General features: G+C 36.2%; 1 protein-coding gene across 2 annotated transcripts in view; it reads left to right on the forward strand.

Moving 5' to 3' along the window:
- The first annotated feature begins 867 nt into the window (after nt 1–867).
- LOC135141610 (protein sidekick-like) overlaps nt 868–15,030 on the forward strand; it is a 230,700-nt gene continuing 216,537 nt past the window's right edge. Inside the window, exon 1 of one of the 2 annotated variants that reach the window (XM_064072864.1) lies at nt 868–1,280. In XM_064072864.1, the coding sequence (XP_063928934.1) occupies nt 1,223–1,280 (58 nt within the window). In that variant the 5' untranslated portion in view covers nt 868–1,222. The remainder of the gene's footprint in view (nt 1,281–15,030) is intronic. The other variant, XM_064072865.1, reaches the window with a different exon arrangement.

Genomic DNA, 15,030 nt, shown 5'->3' on the forward strand with positions numbered 1-15,030 from the left:
AATGGTGTGCCGCCGTACCAAAGTTGAAATGGTTTAGCCACAAACCGGAGCTCTAGCGAATTGACAGCTAAATTGAGGTAACTTCTGAATTAAAAGTCAACAGTTTTATAGTTTTTGCGTCGGAGGTTTTGTTAATAGATCGCTAGCTGTCTGTCGGAATGTTTTTATCAACATCATGTGAAAGGTTATCACTTTTGCGTGCGAATTTGCTTCGCTGTTTCGACAAGGAATAAATTTGTTTGAAGTTGACACTAAGGCATTGTCTTAAATTTGATTACAAATCGAAGATATTGTTAAAGGAAAATGGATGGTCACGTAACAGCGATAGCAGACGTCCGAGATCCAGTCGAAGTGGAGGTGAGAAAGAGAAAATTCGGTAAACATTCGGTGAAATGATGGGATTTTTATTTTAATATAATGGATATGAAATTCAAGTTGTGGCTAAGTTTTCTTTTTTTTCCCCCGACGTATCTATTCGATTAGACAGTCCGTCACGTGGAGGAAGAGCGCCCGAACGAGAGTTATTTAGCAATAAAATGGGCAACAATGGTCGGATTTTGCGATAAACTAGGTAAAGCATGTCGCATTTTGTCACATTTGTGTGTAAATGTGCAAAAATAGTAGTTGGAGGAAATTTGCGAGCGATAACGTTTTTACGGCTCAGTAAAACATTTTTCAAGTGAAAGGGTTATTCAGTGTATGTTCCATATCTCAGGTGGAGAAAAGATGTGTACACCCAAAAGAACATGGTAGGGCATCAAAATTCGTGCGGAGGTCGATACGAAACAAGTCGGTTAGTGTGGAAGCGAAGCGCTAGGGGGCGCACTGCAAGATACGGCGGTTCCGACGGAAGCGTCGCGACGCCAGAGCTAGTATCGCGAGATCTGTCGCCCCTTGCAGATCATTCCGACACTCCATCCCCAATTTACCTGTTACAAACACGCGGAACTTCTGCTCCGAAGAGAAGACCTTCCAATTGCCGCCAGTCGATTGACAGCACCTCCAGGCCGGAGGACTTCTTCGCCCCGGTCCTAGGGGACCCTCTGCTGGGTTTTTTTTTGCGAATTGGTGAATAATTTTCAAAATCAAACTTTGTGACTGTAATAAGGCAGGCGTGGCCTAAATTAAACTGCAACAGTGTTTACAAATTCCTGAACTGATTTTCTCGGTGGTAGTGATGGAGATGTGAATTTTTGACAGACAACTGGAAATTTCTGCAGAAATGGTAGACGTCATGGTATCATATCTTCTAACCCTCGCCGTTGTTTCTACAAACGCAGGTAAAGTGTCAGTCTTGCTGTTTCGAACATGCATGCTTTAATTAAGAGAAGTCTCCTGTTTATTGTCTTTCAGGAGCTAAGTTTTATAGGCCGTTGGGCATGTTTTAGCCTCCCAACTTCCCTACTAAAAACAGGCAAACATCTCACTGTGCCGAATTATTTCGTTTAAGTGAGCAATCCGCCAAATCGTCCGAGCGTCTTCAAAATTTTCCCAACTACTTAAAAAGCGCTCTAAGTTATTTGTGAAAAAATATTTGGTACAAATGACGATGCTTTTTAGGTGGACGCGTTAATGGTAGATTTATTCCAGTCACAGGACAAACCTGTAATCCTTTAAGTAGTTTCCAGTCCCTTTGCCGTGTTGTTGATATCATAATGGATGATTGGTTATTAACAAGTTCGCTGCACGGTTTGCAAATTGGAATTAAATCGGCCGTGCGAGAAACAGGGGTAAAGCGGCCAATACAATTTTTCGCTACTGCTAAATAAATCATTAATTATTGTAATGTGGGCGTTAGAGATTAGTTAGCGGAATGTTCGCCGGGGAGGAATTCCTCACGTCTGTCCTGGGAAAACTAATAACTATCAATTTATTACATAAAATGGAACGAGTTTAATTTTATTGGAAAATGGTAAACAATTACTTGCCTGTTGGCCGCGTCGATTTGTTATAAAGCATCGTTGGCCCAGAGTTCCGTTTATGGGACCATTTGCTTCGGTCAAAAATAAATTTGTTTTGCAACACCGCCGTTACGTTTTGTTACGACCAAAACAAACTCACGAGTCATCTCCACGTAATAGACAAAAAGTAAATATCTCCATTGAATAACCCAAACTCTCAAACATGCCACATTCATATAAGCTCAAGTGATTTTGACGTAATGTGAGCTTAATTTCACCCTGAAAACTTTACCCTTGTACATGCGGTAGGCCTCTAAAATTCAGAACTAATTTAACTCATTCATAATTACCAAGAAAATGTATGATAATGAAAATATATGGCATATTTTCCACAATACCTTGCCGACCCAAATAATGTCAACATCTAAATTATAACTTTTCGGAATTTCTCTTTACCGTTACCCGATCGGTAGATCGATTAGCGCCACCGCATATATGAACCGCAAAAACTAAATCCATCATAAATGGATACCCTTCGGCAAAGGAAACTGAGAGAGTAAAAATATTAGTGGCCACAGATTGGCCCGAGGGTCTAACGACTGACCCGTAGGTATATGCAAAAAATGAATCCCGCTTTATCGACAACGAACTCCTCCGTATTGAAAGTTTAATTTTAATAACACGAGAGCCAAGATTATCTTCCAAACAATAATTTTTAATTAAAAAATAATTTTACCAAGTTGTGAAAAAATTTGATTCATGCTCTTTTCCACTCGTTGCTGAAAAGAGAGTCACTATTTTTTATAGCCTGAATACACCTGCCTCAAATGTGATTGATTGATATTTTTGAGGGGAATTTCACAGGATCGTACACCTACAAATACCTGAAGACATTGATTCATTGCAAGTTATTTACTTAATTGATAATTTATGTCGATGCGATGTTTTCACAAAATTGGCGCTAAAACAACACAAAATTTACGATATTCTAAAACCGCCAATTTGTCAGTCAATTTAGCGCTCCCAGAAAAAAAAAAGAACAAACTTCTTTCAGTTTTTATTACAACTTATTAATATCAAACAACGTCATACACACTTGCTCGAACTTTTCAAATCAAAGAAGCCCATAAATACATCCATAAAATAGCTAAGAGTTTGAAATATATTCCCTTTTACACAAAGAAAAAAATTTAACAGCCTCAGGCAACAGAGGCGGGTCTTCCATCTTTTATTGTCGCTCTCTCTTCTAGGTCCCGGTAATAAGGTTTTTAAGTCTCCTTTGCGCAGATTATATTTGCGCACATAACGCCCGCCCACCAAAATCTCTTTGCCTTTCGAAAAAAATAATTTGATTCCTTTGTGTTCAAATCGAGGATAGGGCATGCGTAATTTCAAATATCCGCCCATGACGTCTAGGGCAAGCCCAAAATGGAGCCCCACTTAACTTCATCAAGTGACGCAAAAACACGAAGGAAAGGAAATGAAAAAACCCAGGGGTGGTTTGTGACCTCTCATGCGTGAAAAATTAAAACGCTTGATGTTTGGTCGTGAAATTGAAACGATTTTGACGATTTTATTCTCCTTTCAAAATGTGTTTTATTAGTTTAACATAAAAGAATTAGAAAGCAGTGACAACAAATACTGATATGCTAAGTCTTGGCTGCGTTGGTGACGTTTGCGCATAGGTGTGCTCAAAATGGCAGTCACCCCACCACTATGCGCTCTCCCTTTATGAAAAAATTCTCGAATCCTTTGTGTTTAAACTAAGGATTGACGCGTGAGCGTAATTGCGAATATCCCCCCTTTGCTGTTTGCTAACGTCAGTCAGCTTGCCCAAAATGGCGCCCTATCTAACTTTATTTCATTTTAAAATCAAGACCATTTTCCCATCACACACAAACCAATTTTATGCCTTGCAGCAGCTAATAAATGTCTAACAGATTTATTTCCCGGAATCACTGTCTCGAAATATTAGTGATAAAGAGTCCTTTGGTACTGAATTTCACCCGAGAATATCTACTACAATCGGGCTTGTCAAAAAAAGATAATTGAGGCGTGATTTTGGCTTCTCTTACTTAAATCATTCTTTTTTTATGTCGCATGTTGCCGTTGTTTGGTCGATCTACTGCATGCCTTCTGTGTACCTTTACATCTGTGTTAAATTTATCGTTGGTATACAGGCTGACTGCGAAATACATGCAAAAAAAAATGGGAAATAGGTCACAATATGATTATGTCACTGGCAAAAATTCACGGTCCTAAGTAGTAGCAGTGTCTAGAAAAAAATATTTGAAATTAAATGTAAATTGTTATACGCGCCGCTGGTAATGTTTCGTGACCTACATAATTACTGCAATGAATGGCTCGGTTTAAGAACTAAAAAAGTAACTTTATCAGGCACTTTTTTAATCGCAACGTGAAAAACACGAAAAGGGCCAGTGATTCTCGAGCGGTCGTTGAAATCGGTGTATGGTAGAGTTTTCCAATGCAAAGCGTGTCGATATGGTAATTTGTGTGGGCGAACATTTGCATCAGTGGTACAGCATCTCCGAGATCATGGTACCTTCAACCTCAAACTCATGATCGTGGTCGTGATGGGACAGAAAGAAGATATTGGATTTTCGCAGCTTGTAGTGCATCCTACATTAAAAGAACACGGTCACATCCATACCATGTTGACAAAGTGCATGGTTTGGAGCCCGCTGACTGTCCACGTTGTGTAACTCACTTTTTGTCCGATGGAACTGCACATACTCGTCAACAAGTACGATTTCAAGAGACGGTTTTTGATAAATGTGTATCGGTTGGATGAAACAGTTAGATTGTGGAAATCAACAGTGTCCAGAAATTATCGAAGAGCTTCAACAAGTGAAAGTGGCAGCCGCTACTCCGGTGTTTTTTTACTTATCAACAAACCTCTTGCGACGCTCTGACGCCTGTATTGCTAGTCAAGGACAACATTTTCAACATTTCTTGTAAAAAAGTAGTTGCTCTTATTTCTGTTCCAATAAACAATATAAAATCGTTGTGACAAGGACCAAACATCCGTCAGAATCAAAATTACCAAAAAACTTTCACACTGACCTTTAACGATGAATGAGTAAATGAATGAACGAATGATAAGCAGCAAAAAGTCGGTTTTACTTTTAATTGAAACTGAAAGTGTTTAGGTCGTTTTTATTCGAACGTTTTTCCAACTCTGTTTACAAGGTGGCTCAGTGCCTTCGTATCGAGGGTGGTTCATGGGGGTTTTGCCCCATTCGATTTTTAATTTGTTTTTTCTATATTTCGGCTCTACTAGGGTGGGGGATGCCGTGGTTAAAATATTTGCACATATTTCGCAGTCACCCTGTATACATTTGAACCTCCAGCAAAAACGGGCTGCCACTGCGATTTATCACTTTGGAAACATATGAATCTCGTTCACTTTTGAAAAAACTTATTTGCTTCCTTTGTGTGCAAAAGGACAAAGGCAGCTTTATTTCAAATATCCGCTTTTGTTGCTTATGACGTGTATGTCGGACAAGCCCAAAATCACGCTCCATCTAACTTAATCTCCTGCCAAAACAAGTTGCGTAAAAAACTCGAACAAAAGGAAATTAAAGATATCCAGGGGTGGTTTATGATCACTCATGTATGAAAAATTAAAATCTTCTTAACGCTTTTGCACATGGTCCAACGCTTGGTGATCAATCTGGGATACGAATTTAACAATGACGAAATCATTTTAAATAAATAGGATTGTTGTTGAGTAAATATAGATGGAATCAGAAGTTAATGGCAACGAAAATAGATCTTTTGTGTTCTTGGTCGTCATAGAATTTGCTAAGTTTGTCTACTTGGGTGTAGTCCCTTTGTCTTTCGAAAAAATACTCAATTCTTTTGTGTTGAAATTTGAAGAATTTCATGAAAATGGGTGCTGACCATAACCCAAGATGGTAGCGTATTTAACTTTGCCACATTTTAAAACAAATAACTATACCTTGTCAAACCATAGCAGCTATAATGTCTGAGAAATTATTTGCGGGGGGCAACTGAACATTAATATTGTCATGGTTATTTAAGTATTAGTTAATAGTTAAATTCAGAGGTATAAATGTAAAAAACAGGGGCTTCCAGTAAAGGATGAGATGTTATATCGTTCTTGCTCTTTTGAACTCGGTTGCGCAGATCACCTTTGCGCAGATAGAGCTCCTCCCCTAAAATATGGCTGCTAACCCAGCACTGCGGCTTATCACCATAGAAACCCCAGGGGCCTCTTCCACTTTTGAAAAAGATAATTTGATTTCTTTGAGCTCAAATTAAGGGCACAGGCATGAGTAGCTTCAAATACCGCCTTTGCTGTTTACAAAGTTGGATAAAGCCAAAATGGCCCCATATAATTTCATCTCTTAGCTTAGTGGTCAGTTTGAAATATGATCTTTAACATTTTTATTCTCTTTTCAAAAATTTTGATGTTGCTTCCTTGAACAGCGGATAGTTTTAAATAAATAGTTTTGGAACAAAGAATTCGTTTTCTGGGATGATTTTTTGTGCCCACCTAGTTAACCCACTACCACGTACGCTCTTTTAGGCTTTTGAATTAAAATATTCGTTTTTTTTTTGTGTTTACATTAAAGTCTGACGAGTCCTGACCTTTGTGCCTATAGGCTATGTACATTAAATATGGCTGCCCCTTCAGCACGGGAACTTATATTTTTCATTTTTGGAAACAAAAGGAATTCATTTCATTTCCTTTACAACCATACACAAACGAAGTTAAGAGCCTTTGGCAACAAAAGCGGATGCCCCGCTTTTTCCTCATAGGAATGGGATATCTTCTGCGCAGTTCATTTCTGCGCACATATGGCCCAACCCACTAAATGTGGGGCTACCCCCACTTTGCACTCTCCGTTTGGCCTTTGAAAAAAATACATAATTCCTTTTCATACGAAGTCAATTTTAATATTGGCTTTTGGAATCTCAGTAAATAATAAGGACACATAAAGTTAATATGCCAAGATTAGCGTAGCTGGCCATATGTAATTTCAAATATCCGCCCTTTGAGTGTTATGTGGCCAAACTTTAAATTAAGTCATTTTTATTTTCATTAAAACATGTATCTAATCAAATTTTTAAAGGACCAAAACAAAATTGAGTTTATAACATTTCTCATTTTGGGTCAATTTCCTTGTGAAAAAATGCTGATGACCTGTTCTGTATTCGCCCTTCCCTTGGGCAATAGACACAGATGATTGTGATATAATTTTTTTGCCTCTGAAAAAAGTTAATCGGTTTACTTTTAAATTAAGGACAGAGAAGCAAATATAATTTTTTTGATGTTATACCGGTCATGGCCATAACTGTGTTTTATCAAATCAAAACTCATTTCGAAACATGTAATCAAACTTTAGGCTTTTTTGCGTGAATAATTAAAATTTTCAGCGCCTCTGTGTATGATTTTATACTTAGTTCGAAATTATTTGAAAGGGTTAAAATTTGACCTGTTTTAACAAATATAAGCTGTCTGGTCTGTGTATCATTACTGCGTGTTCACTCCATTAAGTGTGTGTTAATCAGGAAATAATTTTCTTTTGATGAATTAATTCAATTTTCCACTGAATAATACGTCAAATTTAAACGCTTCAGTGTGCGTTTGAAATAAAATTGTTGCAAAGAAAGTGAGTTCAAGATCATCATCTTTCACCTTTTGTTTTTCAAATAAGGACTTCCAAAACACGTTCTCGTTAATTTTTTGTATAACAAAAAGTTTTTTTTTAATATTAAATATTTTTATATCTTGAGGCGAAAAAATTTATAAAATGTGAACCTAATAAGAGAAAATATTTTTAACTTGTGCGGGAAACAAAGAAGCCCACGTCTTTGAAGAATCGGAATTCAGTCACTTGTTTGTTATTAATAAACACACTTTATTAAAAGTAGAGGACGTTTTGTTAAGACTGTAGTTATTGAATGTGTCAAAGCTTCAGAGTTTGGACAAAGTTCACGGTTAGAGATACTTACGAAGTCTTTAGAAAATTAAGCACTATTATGGCATTCAACAAATAGCGAAAATTATATTTAAACAATCAAAGTTAATTAACCGTTTCATTTGAATTTAATTTTAAAGAAATACTTCTCTTTAGAAATTATATTTATTGTATATTTAACACAAAATCTCCCCTTTTCGTTAAAATTATAAATTTTCCGACGTGGAACTTGAATGTTGATCCCAGACATTGAAAATCTGTTATGAGGATAACATGCCTATCACAACTCACATTCACTTTACGTCCTTCGTTTGAGATCATGGCAAGCTTAAAATAATGTTTTCATCAAAAATGAAACGTGAAATGTTTCCAAATGTGGTATTAAAAGATACCAGTCACTCTGGGTTGAAAGATGATATCTCCTCTCCTGCTTAAATTAACCTCGAAAGATAACATAGGGCAAAACACGTTTTCTATGTATTTCGCCTATGTTCGAAATCTCGTGGGATATCTGCTATACAGGCCCTTTAATAAACTCTACCGACTTCACCATGGCCAAGGTAATGCAATGCTAACACGTAAAACGGTATTTAAAACTGATTTTGAACGAGTGAATTAGCAGAGTCTAATTATGAGAGCGAATTCCAAACTATTAATAAAAGTTAGAACGCGGGACAAGAAAATTATAAATACGTGTTTTTTACGTCCTAGCGGCTAAAAGGTTATTTTGACGAATTATGTATGCATCTTTTTTTAGGTTAGTCATTCTCTCCTTCCGGAAACTTGATTACGTCATCTCAAAAAATTATTAACTAAACCATATCCTGAGTAAGGAGTTGCGAGTCGCATTCTTTTTCAGGGGCCGCTCATGAATTCTGCTTTTTAATACTGATGCATTGAGTGCATTACAAACAGTCTAGATATTAAACGGCATCAGTTTTGCGTACACTACAGAGGCAAGATTTGAGTCTTTAAACAGTTTATTGTCTAGAAATGTATAAGTTTCATAGATCAAGCCGCCCCTGCTGTTTTTTCATTTAGTTTTGTGTTACATACGATTTAATAATGGTGTCGACTGGTCGGTTGTACATTTTTATAACTAAAATTAACTATCGCTCTAACAATAAAATTTTAAATATTTCTGTCAGATCACGTATTGTGTTTTATAAATTTATAAAATTTATTGAGTTCCAATCGTTCATTAAAATTTCAGTGGATTAATAGCTTTAAGAGAAGTTGTGAATATATAATGTCATTGAGCAAATAAAAACATCCGCGGAAAAACTGTTTAATTAAAAGTCGATAAACTGTGTGCTTTTCTGTGTGTTCGAATTAACTGCGATGGTTTTCATGATCAGTTAAATAAAGTAACGGACTGTCTGTTACCTATCACAATGAATTTGAAAAAATGATTTAGCCATTAACTGGTCGATGGTTTTAAATAACCTGCAGCTCAGTAATTAGCGTTTCGTGTCGTTGAAATATTCCACGATGTAATTATTATTATTATCTCCCTTAAAACGTATGACGGATATCCACGACTGTCCAGTTGTAAAATGAAGATAACGATCAGAAGTAAAATACCCAAAAAACATAACCAGCTTTTACCACGAATAATTAAATATGGGGTTACGACTGGCGACCGTAATATTTTATGGACCAACACAGTATAAATATACGTGCAGGAACACAGTGCTACAATATTCTAGAAATGACGGCAAGCTCAAAAGTTGTATAAAAAGCTTCATAAGGATTATTTTGCACACGAAAACCGCTCTTTGTACGAAATTTCATTGTTAATATCGTATTATTATATATTAAGGTAATACGATTTTCAACAATTTGATTTTAATATTGCAATGTGCTTTGCTGGTAATGGATATTACCATAATTATTATTTATTTAATGATGTAACTGGAACGTGTTGAACGTATCGTTTTCAGTTATTTGATTTGATTGATATTTCTGGCTGACGTCAAAAGTTCGAAGATTATGACCATGCAGGTGTAATTTCTTACTTCTTGGTTACTTTTCCATCAAATTATTGGCCATATAGTTCATTCTAATCGATAAAAATTCAATTACGAAACATTCTCAATCAGTATTGATATAACTTCCCCATCGCAGAACATATCACTGAACTTTCAGTTTCAGTAATTAACTTTTACATGGTAGCTATAATATTTTATTTAGTGAAGGAAGCACAGATAATCACGTTTCAATTATAGTTTTTATTTGTTGAGGTTATTTTGATGTTTATCGCTACAATTTATATGTTTGTATATGATCGTTATAGTATCATAAAACACTCCTTTTTCGTAATTTTTCGAAAAGTGTAGTCACGCTAGCAAAACCCACGGAGTTAATGAATAGTTTGACAATCTGCATGTCTTAATGTCAAACCACCGCGTAAACAAAACAAATCGTGCTGAAAAACGTTCTCGATAAAAGCACCCCGACAACAATTAAGTATTGGTTAGACTCCAGAAAATGCGGTTTGTCCCGAGAGCCTCTGACGCACATCGGTAATTCTATGTAGAGTTATAGAAAAGCGGCAACTTCACGAAAAACACATAACAGCATTAACAAAAACACTTAACGTGCTGTCAAATAGATAATTGAGTCAAACATTTAAGGCGAAAATAGCACTGGATACGTAATTACCTGACCCGTAACAAAATCGTCTACACTGGAGAGTTGATGTCAGGAAAACCAATACTACCGACCCTATCATAAATTTAACATTGCTGTAATTTCATTCTCATCTCAATGGCAATGTGGAACGTGCAAGATAAAATGAGACACGCAAAGCTCTCTGTATCTACTGGTAATTAAAAATTTACTAGCTGTACGGGTCTGCTCAGCGTTTTATCACAGGCACAAAAGAAAAAATTAAGGACAGGCTGTTAATAATAAAGTGAAAATTTAGATTAACACACTTAGGGCAGACGCGATGTAGACACCCGAGAAGAAAACTGTAATTACTGGTCGGTAGTGTAATAACCCAATCGTTAATTCAAAAAGATCACGAAAAATGCGCCCCTATTACGCTGTTACCCAAAATGGTGGGACGTGTTCTCAGAAGCATGTGGAGAAATAACCACGGAAAAGTACTACGAATGAAATAAAACACAAATTTGCTCTACGAGGGGCGCTGTTTGGTCAAAATAAAAATTGATGTTATATTGGGGTCAAAAGGGGTATCAGTACAATAAAAAGTATAATGAATTTGAGATAAGTAGGTATCATTTAAGGCAGATTCGGAGGAGTTGGGGAATGTTTCAATTGGTGGATGGCGTAAAAAGGCATGTAGCAGTGGCGGGAAATTTGAAGTTAAGATCACCTTTGTTGGCGAAAATAAGGTTTAAGAGAATGGCGCTCGCTAATCCTGGAGTACAAGTGTAAATGGTAACGAATTCTGGTGTAATGGTGTGCAGTAATAACGATTTCATAGTAAAAAGGTGTATACGGTGGATCGTTGTAAAACCCTCAGGGTTATCAAAATTGTAACACGAGGAGAAGTGTTATATCCATTTTACTTGTGCTCGTTTAGGCAGCTAAGGCATGTTGGTTACATATTACAAAGAGTGCGTCTCTCTCTGCAATTAATGAGTGAAGGGTGGTTTTACCCCATTTGTGGAATAATTTATCCTAATAAGGGCAGTCCAACAATTTAATCTTGGGTATGTTTAGAAGACAGAAAATGGTTTTTGACCGCGTAATAGCTTTTGCATGTTGAGATTTTTGTAAAATAAACTAAGTCGGTTAATTTTAGTTTTTTATAGTGGACTATAACTCCCGGAGGTTATCAGAATTTATAATTATGACATTATGGGAAACAAAACAGTCTTTAATTGGGCTCACCATAAATAAAAGGAACTGCTAACGTGACTTCCTGGTAACTAAAATTATCATTTTAATTCGTACGGGTTTACACGAAGCGGCATTAAGAAATAAATTATAGAACCAATTAACACGATTTGTAAAATTATTATGTTAAAATGTAAGTCGTTCTTGCGTGCCGTTATAAAAATAGGTACTCATAATTCTGCGTTTCGGCGAAATTTTAGTCATTTTTTTCACGCTTAATCACCCCATTTTGATTTATTTACCGCGCTTGCTTGAAATATGCTTCAATAAAAATTACACGCAATTAAAATCTGTGTCGGTTTGATTTCGCGTGTCTTGAGATGTTGACGGACGTAAGCGTTTTAATTTGTCACAACAACAGAACATCTATTAAAGTTTTTTAATTTAAACATTAATTACGTACGAAGAGATAATGGAGTATGCTCGAAACGTAGCACAGCCGAGTATCGGGGAAGGTTTTGGACGAGTTTCCCTTCTCTCTGTGTATTTGTTTAAAAATAATGTTGGCCGAGTGGTAATTGTGTAAGTTTAGACAAAAAATATTCGATCAATAGGGCGATATTTTTAGTAGCTCATTAGTGAGTTGAATTAAATATAGCAACCAGCACGTTAACGACTGTTGAACTTTGTAATTATCTCGTAAACTTTATAAGTAAAATGACACAAACTTAACGGTAAATTTAAAAATGATCCTCGCTGCGCTGAAAAATTGATAATCGATTCGGTATTTTAATGAAATTTTCTCTATGATTGCAGTTAGTGCTCGCATTAATTGAATCACTTTACTTTCTAAAAGTATCCAGGAACGTATCGATTTTATTAAAATTGTACACAAAATAGAATTAATTATACGCAATTTAAGCTGTAAATAAGTTTATATAACCGAGTGGGAACGGAAGGATAAACGTGTTGAAAAAATAATTGCCCGTCTTAGAGCGAAACCTGCGTGATACAAAATTTATTCTAATTTTACTACGAATAACCGGGCTAACCACAAGAAAATGAAACTTTTCAACCGTACGTCGATATTTTCAATTATTCATCATTTTTCATATTTAATTATGATATTAGTTACAAATGCGCTTTTAATCCTGCGATTCGCACCGCACGTTATTAAATAATTAATTACTAATTATACTAATTGACGATCAAGCGTTCTTTGTCAGTCGAGTCATTTATCACCATTTAACTGTTTTATAGATACACACCTTCTACAAATCACCATTTCATTAAGTTGATTGTTTCTCATTAAGTTATTTTCAACCCCTTTTACACCAGCGATCCGATAGTGGAAACAGTTTGTATAATAGCGCGATCATTTGATGCAATATCTAAAAAGAGCCGAAAAAACATTGATAGATGGCGAGTTCGTTTTGATCAGCCTAGGGCACAACGAAATCGGTCGCCGGTTCTGGAAGACGACAAATACATTCCAGACATTTCACATTTCGATTTTTCCGTGAGGTTTAAGCCGGCTCAAATATTCGCAATATTGTGTAGAGTGTTTGAGTTGGTGCAAAGTACACAAGAAAGTTGAAATATCATAAAACAACTGCGACTCCGCATGAAGCACGATCGACGGCCGATAACCCGAATAAGATAATCGTCCAAGCAAACAGATGAACGAAAGGGTTGCTCTCGCTTCTGAGTACCGTCAGACATTAGCACTAACGGAAAGCTAAAGGAAGACTTTCTAATGGAGTGTTTCCACTCTCTTCGCCGTCATACTCGTACTGGGAAAACGCTGCTACAAATCAACAAATAAACCCCGTTTTTGTTAAAGCAGCCTCGTTTGAATACGACCGAGAAACATTAAATCTGTACAAGGCTCCTTCAAATAAATTCATCAATCAAGGAGTTGTCACGATGAAAGCCGATGACTTGCACTTCATGCGCTGGATTTGCAGCTACGTTTTAAATATTTATATAAAATTTCTCATAGTCCAGAGCAATGGAATCGCAGCGTGAATTTACTAGAGTGCCGCATAAACACGAATCTTCTCAACTCTTACGCTTGCCAAAACGAAAACGTACGTTTTTTGTCCGTCCTGCCTGATGCAAAATGCAGACTTCCAGCAAACATATACAACGTGATCACTTTCAAATCTGGCAGCAGACTGGCAGAGGTATTGATTTCAACAGATACCACCATTTTAAAGTTGTACTGTGACGGTATGCAACGTTATAAATACCTAAGCAATACGCTTACGCTCCAGATACAATCAGCAAATTTCAACTAAAAAACTACTACAACGCAAACTCAACTTCAAATTAATGTAAGTGCGCAAAAACCACGACTAAATAAAAAGGTAAGTGTAAATTACGTTATTAGATTCTTATCGAGCACGCAGGCCCACACTGTTGCACTCGTAACTTACTTTCCGAATGAGTAGACGTTAGTTCAGCTTCAGCGGATCAAAAATTTCAGTTCGCGATCTTAAAGCTAGAACTTAAAGCAATGATTCCGCAAATATTGAATCAAGTTTTAAAAGTCCAACTAGCGTATTAATACAGTGATACAAAAGAATTTAATTAAGTCTGACGAGCACATGATTACGTCTCTAATAAAACGGAAGACCTATTTTTTCATGTTCTAGGCGCTATGAAACATCGAGAATTCATAAACTTAACCATTCGTCACTATACAATTTGCATTTGGGAAGGAAAAATCAACATCAATCAGTCGCGGTTTTATTTAAGATTGATACAAATTTTGAAAAACGTTTTTGAAGTAAAAATAATTCTGGGTCACGTCGGGCGCGTTAATGTTTTTGTTTGCGCTCATATCTTAAACCATAAGGAGCGTTTTTAATAATATGGAAGCACCGCGAAAATGAAATATCGATATATCACCATAAAAACTCATTTTGCTCCATCGGGTATTTGGAATTTAACAAGAGACGAATGCAACATTCGTTTATGGCGTTAATTGCGCTGAATGACAGTGGTGTTATTTATGGAAATGTTGGACTTTAGTTTGATTATAAATAACGACCTGTGCTCATTAACTTCGCCATAAAACCGAGTTTGTTTAATTTGAGAGCGGTGGAAAAGAAAATCTGCACTTTCTGGGCGTAAAGAATATGAAAGTTAACCGGTGGAAAACTCATGTAAATACGATAATAGCGACACGCAATGCTAAAAATATATCCCGGTGTAGTAATTATGACTAACGTGGCATATACATACATTTATAATTCACTTTTGTATTATTTATTTAATAACGTTAGTGTACAGATTAGTACTCGAAATAAAATTACAAGCGAGGCTGTTTATTTTTAGGTTGTTCA

This window comes from Zophobas morio, unplaced genomic scaffold, assembly GCF_036711695.1.
Source record: "Zophobas morio isolate AGI-343-1 ecotype UQ-CSIRO unplaced genomic scaffold, CSIRO_AGI_Zmor_V1 ptg000044l, whole genome shotgun sequence".
NCBI classification, from domain to species: domain Eukaryota; kingdom Metazoa; phylum Arthropoda; class Insecta; order Coleoptera; family Tenebrionidae; genus Zophobas; species Zophobas morio.